Source organism: Rissa tridactyla, chromosome 6 (genome assembly GCF_028500815.1).
Source record: "Rissa tridactyla isolate bRisTri1 chromosome 6, bRisTri1.patW.cur.20221130, whole genome shotgun sequence".
NCBI classification, from domain to species: Eukaryota; Metazoa; Chordata; class Aves; order Charadriiformes; family Laridae; genus Rissa; species Rissa tridactyla.
The window spans coordinates 5,355,163-5,368,133 of NC_071471.1; the positions used below are offsets into that span (position 1 = coordinate 5,355,163).

Genomic DNA, 12,971 nt, shown 5'->3' on the forward strand with positions numbered 1-12,971 from the left:
CTAGTATGAGAATTAATTTTCATTTAAAAAAAGTTTAAAAAGTACTAAAAGGTAAAAAAAAAAAAAGTCGGGATGGAAAAGGAAATGATCTAATTTGAATGCCATGAAATGGAAAGAACACAATTTCAAGAAACATTCCAAAAGTTCTTTCCCGTCTTCTGGTCTGCTTTAAAACTTACTCAGGCCCCCGGATTGCCTGGCAGGGTTGGCTCGGTGCCTTGGGGAGCCTGTTGCCGTGCTTGGTGTCTCCAGTATCGCTGATGGGTGCCATGCTCAGGTCCGGCCAGCCCAGGGGAGGACCATGCTGGAGCAGGACGTAGGAAGGGCTCTTGCCTTGCGGAACTGGATGGAACAAGGTAGAAATAAGGTTAAAACTTCTCCATGCAAATCCTTAGAGTGATGCCATTCGTTAGGAAGCAACGATCTGCAAGCAGGGACCAGCTATTGCGTGTGCACTTCAAAAATCTCAGTTGGGGCTTAAAATACCTAAATTTAGAATTATAGACCTGCTTTGAATGTTAGAAAAAAAATGTTTGGAGAGACGACAACTCACATTAAAGCCTATCTGACCTTCTCCTGCCAGGAATACTGCAGAGGTGTACAAAGGCTGATATGAAGAGAGCTCCTGGGTCAGCTTATATGCCTTTGTCCCGAAGAGGAAGATAAAGAAAACGGTGAGCAACACTCTGAATCCTGCTTTTTTTTCCCTTGAAGTGCCGTTGAAAATTTTTTTTGCTGCGCTGAAGTGTGTCAGCATTAAAACAGAGGGAAGATTTTTCCAGAGAAATCCAGCACAAACTGAGAATTCCCACTATGCTCCGTGGGGAAACTATATAACCCTGGCCTTGCGTTTGGCAAGTATTTGACTTTTTCACAGGGTGGGGTGTCCCCAGCTGGGGTCGGGGTGGGGGGGGACGGGACGGGCGGTGCATGCTGGCGTCTCCCCGTCAAGCAAAACCAGCATAAAGAGAGGGGGAAATAAATTACCATCAGATCTGTGGGACGTGAATTCTTCCTAACATTAAAAATGGATAAGCCGTGCTCTTGAGGGGAGGGCAGAGGAGGGAAGGGAAGCCGGGGAAGGGCTGACCCTGCGGTGGGTTGAGGAGCGTTCCCGTTAATAGCCATCTGCAGCATCAGGCTTTTAACCAGCTCATTAAAAGCTTGCTTTGCGCTGCGCCCGGTGCAGGAGTGCCTCCTGTTTACCTGCCCACGGTGAGGGAGGGAAGGGCCTGCCCTGCTCCCACGTGCAATTGAGGATGTGAACGGCTAGAGCCGAAACGTTTGGCGAGTGGGTGCATGAAATTTAAGGTTACCTGTAGGCAGCTGCTGCTCACCCTGTGGGTGTTTTATATGGCTATTTAATTGCACGTTGCTCAGTGCTAAATGAGTCCGACTGACGTGAATTACCACAGCAGCACAAGTGCTGCTGCCTCTGAGATAAAGGACCATATTTGACAAACAAATGCTTTAACTAATAATACCATACGCCTCATGCACTTTTAAAAGTCTGTGCTTTATCTCTGATAAAAAGGAAAGAAATGGTCTAGTTCTTAAAAATAAACCCAAAAGCATTCTAAAGGCTACTTCCCCCCCCCTTTTTTTTTATTCTTTTCCCAGGTTGCAAAAATAACATCCAATAATGAAATGAAAACAAGCTGAATAGTTACATTCAGTGGAGGAGGGAAGCGGTAGTCGCAGACAGCTGGAGCATGTCTGGGCCAGTGTCTCAGTTCTTTTCTTTCTGCTAGTTCAGTGCCACTCCAAGAATGCAGACAATGCTGGCTACGACTGTTTCATATTTGATTTCCACACTTAAATCTGCGCTTGTTAAACGAAACCCCATTGTCAGGTTGGCACGCATCCACGCTGCCTCCTCGGGTCCCGCTTCGGAGCCTGCCGCTGTCTGCGTTCGGGTGTCCCGCCCGTAACCCTTCAGCGAGGATCAGGTATGCAAAGAGCATTTTGCTGGTTTAGTGCTGCTTGCGGCACAGCAACAAAAGCTTTTGGACTTTTTCTTGCCGCCGCATCCATGGATAACCCTCATAAATCTTGGTCTGAGGGCAGACAGAAGTGCTGCGGGGAAGGGATGGGGTTTTGGATCCATCTCAAGAGCGATGGATCAATTGGGCACTCAGCTGGAGCCGGTCTCTGGGCAAGGTACCGGCTGTGCCGCCTGCGGGAGAAAATGCTTGGGCAAGCAGGGCCTGATCCTGCAAGGGGCTGGTGTCCTGCCCTGCTGGAGGAGAGGATCTTCTGGGGACGCTTCTGGTCTTGGTGGGGCCCTGCGTGTGCTTTGCTGGGTTGGGACCTGAGGGTTCACCAGTTGCAGGGCTTTAGCTGAAGCGGGGCAGGAGAAATGCTGCGTATTGGAAGCAAAGCAGTGATTGCGGATCACAAAGGATCACTTCATATCCTCTGTAAAATACCAGAGAGGACATGAAAATTATGAATCTTACATAAAAAGCTTAGAGAACTCCAAAATCCGACAGCCGTCCAGTCCTTTAGACGGCAGACTCTCTTGGCTTTTCTCCTGCCCTATAAGCGGGTCCCGTGGTGTGATGCCTGCTCGTACATCACTTGTGCAGCGGGACTTATCATGCAGCAAAGGCCAGGGATGCCACAGCAGACAGAGCTCTGCCCACAGTATTTTGCAGGCTGCGCCAGCAGGAGAGGAGGGAGAGGCGAGAGGATGGGGCTGTGGTACCACGGGGTGTGATGCTGGAGCAGGAGGGAGCACTGGCTGTGTTCTGAGTCTTCAGATGCCCCGGAGGAGTCTACTGCTGGGCTGTTGTCATGGAAACACTGTTATTTTTTTCAGGGATGTGAGACTGGCTCCAAACAAAGGTTAAAGGGAAGTAAAAAAAAACAAACCCCAAGGGATTGGATGTGCAGAAGGTGAGATTTTCCTCATCACGGCAAAACTTGCGAATATCTGAACCAGCAGCGAGCCCTCCAAGGCGTGTGGGCCGGAGGTATGTCGGGGCTGGAAATCGATGTTGTGCCTCATACGGGAGCTGGTCGGGAGTGGTGGTTCCTTGAACCCAATCCTCCTGCCCTCACCTCTCGTCCTCCCACAGTCGAGGTGCTGCTGCCTAAGGCTCTACCTGGAGCAGAGATGCTACGTGCTGGACGGCCGTGATTTTTCACACCTCTTTTGCTGTTCAGGTAACAGATCCACGTCTGCACAGGTTTTAACAGCTCTGTCCATTAATGGCAGCGCAGCCGTAAGGAAGAGCAGAAAGGCAAATCTTCAGGTTCTGCTCTCTGTAAACGTCAAAAGCAAATTGTGTAATGTCCATAAAAGTTTGCCTAGCCTTTAAATTTAGAGGCCCAGGCTACGTATGCTAAAGGTGTGTCCCTTTAGTTGAAACAGCACTGGGATGTAATGGGTATGAAGGGCCAAATTAGTGGTTTATAAAGTGATTTAATGGAGTGATGCACGTGGCTTCAGGGGCACCACTGATCCTGATGCGAGTGCGTTCAGGCTCTGCCTGTCCTTGCGCAGCCACGCCACCCTCCTGGCTGCCGTTAATGGCATTACAGATGGCAATCCACCCTCCCCGCCGTGACCGATGCTCATGTTTAAGTGTCCAAACTGGAGCAGTCTCACAAAAGTCATCACAAAACCCAAAGATGCACAGCATATGGCCGAACTCAAGCCCAGGTCCGGTATTTGCAGGGTGTGGTGGTACCGCTCGTAACGCGACGGGTCGCTGCGGGGGTTTGGGAAGTCAGCGTAGGGAAAGGGGAACAGGCTGCCTGGCCCAGGTAGCTGGTCCCAGTGATCCCAGCAAGCGAGCAGCCGCGGTGTGGGCCAAGGAGAAGAGACGCAATGGCAGCAGCAAATTGCACTGAGGCACCCGTGATGCTCAGTATGCCGAAGGCAAAACTCGCCTCCCACTGAAATGGAGACAAAAGCATTTTATCACTTTTCTGACCTGCTGAGAGATATTTAAAAAAAAAAAACGAAAAACAAAAAACAACAACCCAACTTTTTAAAACTTAAGAGCTCAGTATTTTTGTATTTCTTCATTTCCAACTTGGAAAAAAACCTCTTATTTTTTTATATTCAATATCCTTTATTCTGTGTCCAAAAAGGGATGTGATGGTAAGGAAAATTAGTAGCTTGAATGTCATGAACTTATTAAAGAAAAATGTGGATTTTTTTTTTTTACAGGGAAGACAAAGTCATTGAAACCATATTTCACTAAAAATACAAGAAGAATAAATTGGAACAGGTATGCTTACGCAGTTTGTCGTATAGCATATAAGTACAGTGGGTGGCCTTTAAAATTTAAACTGCATACTTGAATACTAACAAATTTCCTCATTATAAAACAGAAAACGCGATAGGAACTGGCAGAACTACTGTGCTAGTGGGATATTTAACATGCGCCCTCTGAAAGCCCTGCACAGCGCATCTGATCCATGGTATTAGCAAGAAAAGTGCTTTCCCCTTCGAATGCACTCCGGCTGGATTCATTAACTCTGCTGCTCCCTTGCTGCCTCCCGCCTGTGACACCGTGTGGACTCCGTGACTTGTCACCCTGGCTGCCGGGTGCTCAGCCCCGGGCGCCCGCTCCCCGGCTCTCTCATCCCCGTCTTGTCCCAGCACATCCCTGCCCCGCAGGGGTTTGCTATGGAGCCAGCTCCATCCTCTGTGCCAGCTGAGAGGCTTTTCCGTGCTAGGGGAAGCCTTAGAAGCGCTTTTAGGAATAATTTAAATTTCCTTTGATCCAACAAACTCTGCAGGTAAAGAGCTAATGCTGTCAGAGCAAGCAATAACTCGCCGCTGCGCCTGAGCCTCTTGGGGAGCGGAAGGGGCTCTCCTCCTCCGCCAGGCTGGGATAACCGCTCCGCGTCCCTCCCCGGCCCGCAGCGCAGAGGTGGCTTTAAAAAAGAGGGATGGTGCGCAGCAGAGGCAGGACCAGGGCCCTGCTGGCGCGCATTCAGGGCCAGTGGGAGCGTCCTGGAGGAAAAAAAAAATCTAAAATTCACCTTTTGTGGGCTCAGGTGTAACGTCGCCTCCTTCTTGTGCACAGCGCGGCCACAGGCGGTGGCTGCTGTTTGTTGACAAGAGGCCAGCGATAACCGTGCATCTCCTGCGTTTGCCATTCTCATGCTCCTGAGCTATCTTGGGGCGCTTAGGACACGGCCGTCCCCAACAGAGGACACCATCCAAGGCACCGCGCCGGTGCTGGCCACCACTGCACGGTCACTTTAGTTGCGATCTTCACGCTGAAAACAGGGAGCAGGGAAGAAACCCAGGACGCCACGACTAGGAGCGCCCAAAGGAAACCCCAGGCAGCACAAAAAAGACGGTTATTAAGGTTATTTTAATGCCCGCTTCATGCTGCTCTTGTCACTCTGGACAAGGAATGAGTTTGGATTTGGTTCTTCTTCCGAAGTGCTGTCAGAAGCACGGTGTTCTTCACCAGGTCCCCGTCAGGGCGGGGTGCATTTCGTCACCCCCCCCTTATTTCAGAACCAGTTCTGGCTGGGGAGAGTGTCCGAGTTGACGATGGGGAGCTGACATACACAGGCGCGTTTTCATTGATTTAAATACACCAGCAGTGACTCCGGCTTGCTGTGAGTAATCTTTTTTTTTTTTTTTCCTCCCCCCCAGTGTGAGCATCTTGGACCCACATGTATCTTTGCTCCTAACTTCAGGCTGGTGAATGGGAAGAAGAGCTGAAGATGTGCTGAAGGCAAGAGCCTGTGTCCGAGAACACAGAAAATAGCACGATCTGGGCTGCAATCTCTCTTGCGACGTAGCAGACTGTATCGACGCATATCCAGAACCTTGAGCGATATTGTCCTGTGGTTCGATTTCCATTCTGGCACGCTAAATGCAGTAAGGCCTGGGTTTTTCGTGGCACTTTCCATTTTTGATTTACGGAATTTGAAAAATACTTGTCTTGAGGCTTAGCCTGAAGTTGCAATCTTGGCATATCCATACCATAAAATTCCCGTGGATAAAAGCAGAAACATCTGGATTCATGAGTGGATGTTGGCTAAATCCACCAGGAAAAAAAAAAAAAAGGCTTCAAGGGATCCTAGAGGGTTCTAGCCAGAATAAATAATACAACAAAATTAGAGTGTTATTAAGAGTAATTGTAATACTGAAGCTGAATTATAAGATGAGGGCCAGGCCCTTTTCACAATCTGCTTTTCTAGCTAAGAGCCCTTCAATTTACACTTAATGCACATGTGGCTGATGGAACAAAGAAAAAATTGAAGAAGGATGAAAGCAGTGCAGAGATTATTCAGCCTTGCTGGTTTAGCTCCAGGCACATCGTTTAAATGAGTAGATGATCAGTTTCCAGTTTGTTTTAAATTCTCTGGCAAGAAATTTTATGCTCTATCCCAAAGTTGAATGTGCTTAAAACTTTTTTTTTTTTTGAAGGTTCTGCCATTTTGTTTCTTAAGGCAAGACTCTGAAAAGTGCTCTGCAGGAGACACCTGGGTGCTGGGACTGGAGGGGCAGCCTGGCTGCGTCACCGAGGGAGCCGTGTCCCTGCTCCCAACCCTTGGGGACCCTGGAAACTGGGAACAGTTGCTCCTTTTCTCCCTCACCCCTGGGATGTTGAGCCCTGCCTTGCTGAGCCAGATGCCACCCCCAGGCTCAAGCAGCACCCAAAGACAAGGGAAGTGGCCAAAGCTGCTGCGTCCCACGGACTCACAGCCTCTCCGCCTGGTGTGAAGCCTGGAAAAGGTTTGTACTGCTTCCCCTTTGCATCTCCTCGTGGTGTTCTCAGGGTTAAGAGCTGCTGAACAGCACATCTTCTTGCCACCCAGCCCCTCCTGCGTGGGTCTCCTTCACCAGCCTTGTGCCAGGTCCCCAAAGCTGCCACGAGCACCAGGTGATGCAGCATCTCTTCCCCTGCTGTGACGGGGTGAACTACACCCGCAGCCAGGGGATTAAAAAGCTGCACGTTGCTGAAAATTCCCTTAACACACCATCCCTCCCCAACAGACGTAGTCAGCATTTCTCATTACCTGTACTTTGTCCACGCGGATCTGCCTCGCTGACCTTGCACGTCCCGATTCCCGGAAGGCCGCTGGCGTTTGCCTGCTCTGTAACCTCCAGCCAACACAGCTTGGGGTGAGTTGCTTCCTTGTGGAATAAAACCCCTCTTGGTCAGTCCTTGCCCTGTCCTGCTTTGTTGCTCTCATATTCTCTGCCGTCCGTGCCACAGCTGACCGGTGGAATAGCTCCTGAGGGAGCTGCTCTGTAGGTAGTAGGTCCTCCTCCATGGAGAGACTTTAGATTTTCCACCACAGAGGCTCTTCTTTTTATGCGCTGCCAATGCTTAATGCTCTCTGCAGACTGCCGCTAAGCTCTGAATGGTGGGATGCATGTTTGGGCTGAGGCAATACTTGAAGTATGACTGGAAATACCAATGCTACACAAACGGTGACATTTACACTGCCTTATGTTCTATACAAGGAATAATCCTGTTTATGCTGTAAGGAGTGGGAGTCCAATTGGCCCTAAAGTAACCTCAGCACAACTAGGAAATCCATAAAAAGGATGCCCTGGTGTTTCTTAGGATGTTGTTTTCAGCTGATCTTATTTAATTTGCTGCCAACATCTGTCACTTCCACCACTGCGTATTGCCCAGCACCCACAGCCTGGGTCTGAACCAAAAGCTGACAGGACCTAATGCAAAAAAATTGAGTGTCACTTCCTATTAGCACAGCGTAGCATCTCGACCGTCAAAGCGAAACGAGGAAATACATCTGGCCGTAGATGCCACAAAATACTGGTTTTAGATTAGCTGCTGTCACCACTATTGTCCACGCTCGCAGTTGTGTTCTTCCATCCAGGCAATAGGAAGGTCTGCCGAAACTGCAGGGCTCTTGGATAGGAACAAACAGTTTGAGAAGCTGAAGAATGAGGGATGAAGCAGAGCTAAACTTAGAATCTCAGATAAGAAAATATCTGTATCTTCAGTGCTCTGTGGTTTTATTTTGCTCTCCACAAAGCGCACCTTGGTTTTGCAGATTGTACCGACTCAGAGAAGGCTTGTGGGGGGGGGGGAAAAAAAGGCTTTGATGTCTCTGGTAAACAAATATCAGTGTTAAAAGATCTTCAGTTCTTGTTGGCGTGCTGCAAACAGCGATGTTTGGAGAAAAATAAACATGCCAAGGTTGATGGAAGGCTAGGAAAGCCATAAACTACTCTAGTCAAATCCTTGGTATGAGGACATCAGAAATGACAGTGCCGTGAAAAAACTTTCTCTCTCCTTTTGGGTTAAAAAGAAAAGAACAAACTGGTATATGGTTTACCATGGCTAAATCATTACCATCCAAATCACGATACTACCCAGTCCACTGGAAAACCGCAGGTAGGAGTCCCCTGGAGATCTTCCTCTCCAACCATTGGGGTGAGGGGGAGAGGACTCGCCCTTCTCCAACCCCAATTTTGACTCAGCTTCCTCAAGTGCTTCACCTGCTGCCACAGGGCCACCAGCGCCTCTTAACCCTGGCAGCTACAGGACCTCGTCCCAGAAAACCTCATCGGCTTTTACATTGTGCGACCAGGTGGTTTCTGTCGGGAGACCCCAGGTTTCCGTGAGGAGACACCGGGTCCCAGGGAGGAGGATGAGGATTTCATGGCCCCGCACCTACCTGAGCTTTTGCTCTGCAAAGCCTGGAGTACTTGTCTTGTTGCATCACTTACAACATCCCTTTGGAAATGCAAAAGCTTAGGAAATGAACCAAGGGGAAGAGCTAACCAATGATCTCCATTATACCAGCATAACCCTGGGGATGTTAATTTACATTTATACCCTTTTAACAATCCAAATTTCGTTCAGAACGAGAAAGTTTGGGATTTCTCTGTAAAGGGAAATTAAAAATCAGTAGGTCATGATGGTAATCAATATAGCAATATTTACTGCAAATGTAAAACTTACCAAGAGCCTCTAGGGAGCCTCTCGCTTTAGTTTCATGTAATTCCAAGCATTTCTCTGCTTAAAGAGAGTTCACAGGAGCTAGGAAATAAATAATTCAGACGTAGTTGACTTTTCAAAGTCTCTGTAGCATCACTAACATCTTTTCTTTGATAACACTTTTGTTCTGCCTACCAAAGCTCCATTCCAAATGGGACTGGCAAGGCAAATACGCCATCCAACAAACCAGGGCTTATAAGAAAAAAAAAAAAAAAGGGGGAGGGGGGGAGTTTATAATCCCAAAGGTAATAAGTTTCCCTCTGGTAACTTCATACAAGGCTTTCACTTTCATTGTGAGCCTCTCCCCGCCGGATGGACAGCGAGGGTTTGTAGCTAAAGCTGAGGCAGAGGCGGTTCATAATAAACTGAAGCTCCTTAGAGACCGTAGCCATGGCATGTGGGAGCTGTTTACCTGGCACGATGAAGCACTATATTCTGTTTATCTTCAGATGTTCCTACAGAAACAGAAGGCATTACAGTGTAGTAAATAAGGCCACTTCACCCCTGGGAATAGGTTGGGGTTTGTTTGTTGTTTTGTTTTTTTTTTTTTTTTCCCCAGACTTGCTGCCCTTCACTTTCAGCTGCAGAAAGCCCATCCTGTGATTTCTGAATTACTCCTTCATCCCACTTCCCAAGAGGACGGACCGCTTCCCGGGGCAGGGAGAGCCAGAAAGTTGCTGACAGCAGCCGGGGTTGTTGTTTCCATCGCTGACCTGCCCCTCGCTGCCAGCAGCCTCTGCAGGACACGGCTGCGTCCTCCGGAGCGGGACCACCTTCTCCCCAGGGAGAGTTATTCTTGGTGTGATGTGTTTGTAGCAGGGAATAGGCTCCAGCCTGTGATTTGAAATCTAGTGTATGGCGCAGCTAATGCTGTTGGTGTCTTTGATTGCCCCAAATGCGAGAGATAAGGGCACGGAGAGCTTTGAGAGGCGCTTTGGGGGCTGGAGGTCGCTCCCAGGATCTGTTCCCGGGCGTGAAGGGGGAAAGGCCTTTGATTTCAAAGGGATTAGGGCAGGGAGCCTCCCACTGCTCATCAGGCTGGAGCCCTGTTTCTCCCTTCCTGCCACAGCAAACATTTTGATGGCAGGAGGCAAAGCAATTGTGCTGTGTACTTTTATCACGTGCAATCCCCGGGGCACGCTGCTGATAACCACCAAACCCATCTCAGACCTGCGGCCTCCCCGCTGGAGTGCTGCCACCGGCCAGGGTGGCATTGGGTACCCTCCACGTACCCCAGGACACATCCCAATTCCTCCTACAGGAGACTCAGATGGGACGGTTGCGCTTTGGGGTAAGCCAGCTCCCGCGGTGGTGGCTCCTCAGGCCACCGCAATGACAACGTCCCCTGTGCACGGCAGGGGGAAAGCAGAATGGCGCTTCTAACAAGTGGCAATTTTACCATTGAACTCACGCCTTCGATGATGCTCTAATGCCCAATTCACCCCCTCGGGGAAATGGGGGGGATTTGGCACTGAACTGATTTATGGCGCAGCGCAGCAGGCTGTGTGGAGCGTGTTTATTCCAGTAACATCAGCCCTCTTCATCAAACGCTGTTCGAGTTTAATTAAAACACAATTAGCAGGGCTTGCAATTTCCTTAAATGTGCCCAGTCTTCTATGAAATTAATATTAATCTCTGTTTAATGTGCAAGTCAGTAAAGCGACACGTGGAAAATTACACATTCTTGACTCGGGAACACAAACTGGAGGATGACTTCATGTTCCTGAAGGAGAAGATCGGCCTGCCAGATGTGCCTGACCCCTTTAAAGGCTCTGAAAGATCACACGTAACTCTAAAATGTCATTTCGTGCATGCAGAAGGAAGAAAGAGAGCCCCAAAGCTTTATGTTACTCAGCTTCCCATCTAGTTTGGTCAGGGCAGCGTGAACATCTCAACAACGCGGAGCAGAGCGTGTTTCCAGTAGACACCCTAATGCCTTTCTCATGGCCGGGGTGGCTAACAATCTGTATTTTCTTCCTATTAATTAGAAGTCGTATTTCATTTTCAGATGAGGAGCGAGCCTCGCAGCGTAGCTGACAAGTTTGCAGCCCCTGCTTTGAGTCGTGCATTGAATTTTACTGAGTTTTACCCGGAGACAAAAGCAACAAACGTGAGTGTAGAATGAATACCTTTCTAAGTTGTAATTACATTTTTAAGTCCCAAAAATCAGGTGGCATTCAGTCTCTCCCGCTCTCGCCATTTCCCCTGCTATGGACTTGAATGCCCTTTCTTTTTCCTTGCCCAACTCCTCGCTCCCAAAAATCCTGTTGGGAAAAAAAAAAGCATCTGGAGAATGATGCGGGTCTCTGTCCCCGTAGCAAATTGTATAACAGCATTTTGTACACTTGTATTTTTCCTCTCCCCCAGTGCATTCCACGCACCTACACAGTCATGCTAATTAGATCATGTAATAAACTTAAACGTGGCAAAAAATCTGTTCACGGGGTGTTGCAAGACAGAGCTGGATTTGGAAAGCAGCCATTCATGAGTTTTGTTTTGTTTGAGAAAACCCAAAGGATGTTATTTTACTGAAGATGAAGCAAACCCCATGTAATAGGAGCTGTAATCTAAGGAGGCAAATTATTTTATTTAAACAGTCCTCAGTGAGCCCTGATATAAGGGCTTGCTTATGTGAAAGAAACTGCGAGAGTTCAACAAAGCCATTAAAAATAATTAAACCTAAACTAAAAACCCCAACTAATGTGAAGTTAACTAATCAAAACTAAACTAATGTTAATCCATAATGTATACCGTCAAAGGAGCTAGGAACTTTCAGCATCGGGTGTCTTGTAAATGAAAAGATGGGGTATGGGGAGGGATTTAGAAGGCGCCTCCATCAGTTTTTCTATAAATGGTCTTTAACTGTGCATAAGGCAGTAATCCCTGAATCCACGGGGCAGTGCAGGAGAGAGGAAACCCAGCCTTCTCCTTACGCTTGGATGCTCGTTCCTAGGGAAAGGAGTAATTCCGAGCGCTCTCCCCATTTGTCAGCAATGTCTAATTGGTCCTGGGTTTGACGACACAGTCGGTAACCTGATCGGCTGTGGGGTAGAAATTGCTTTCTTGTTACCGGTTCAGATGCTAACAGTTTTGGCCGTTGTTGCGCTGAGTCACATTTAAACCTGTAGACCTACTGAGTCGGGCCTTAGATATAACCACAATAATTTTCATAAGGATCTAGGCAGACTGAGAGCCTTACCAGAGGATTGCACTTCTGCAAAGGCGGTGACACGGAGCGCGAAAAAAAATGACACGTTATGAAACACCCGGGAGAAGGAGCCGGGGCTGTGGCTGGGTGGTGCTGCGGTGGCCCGGGAAAAAACAGTTCCCTGCCGGCAGATTTCATCCGACTGCCGTTAATGAGGTATGATGATGACTTCCAGCTATATCCCTGATCAACACTAGATGTTGCTATGCTGCTACTCATATAAGCTATACATTAGTGAGGCTTTTAAGTGGTATTTACTGCAATTTCCTCTTTCCTGTTTCTGTTATTCGCTGTGTTGTGAATGCTGGGTGAGCTACTATTTTAATTTACTTTTTTTTTTAAGTTTCTCTTTTATTTGTGTAATATCAAGTTTATAACCCCCTCAAATGTACGCATAAAACTTTACAAGCAACAGAGACTCTTGTAAGTGATAACATGAAGCAACTCCTATATGAATGTCAAATATTTGCTTAAACTCTGCTTCTGGATTTTTTGCAATCCAAGGGGAATGACATTGTTAACCGGACGATTCCGGGAACAGACTGACAGCTGCAAGGCCACAGAGGGAAGTTTGTTTATAAGGGGGGGGGGGGGGAAATATATCAAAAATTTAAAAAAAAAAAAAAAAATAATAATGTTTAGCCCTGATGGGTTTCAGGCTTTCTACTCCCACATGTTTGAGTGGGAGAAAGGACAAATCTTAGGACGTTGATTTCCCCATGGCAACAGAAAACGGAAATTACTTTAACCCCATCTAGTGACAGATGACTCATTGCTCAGCCTGCTGCTGTTTTCCAAGCACT

General features: G+C 48.0%; 1 protein-coding gene across 1 annotated transcript; it reads right to left on the reverse strand.

Moving 5' to 3' along the window:
* Positions 1 to 1,796: 1,796 nt before the first annotated feature.
* On the reverse strand, positions 1,797 to 9,158 carry TMEM212 (transmembrane protein 212; the record flags this gene model as incomplete). Its single annotated transcript, XM_054205275.1, is given in 4 exon segments — positions 1,797 to 1,933; positions 3,580 to 3,756; positions 3,759 to 3,903; positions 9,096 to 9,158. Coding segments are annotated over 4 exon segments (522 nt in total), but the record flags the coding sequence as incomplete, so codon positions are not given.
* Between the last annotated feature and the right edge of the window lie 3,813 nt (positions 9,159 to 12,971).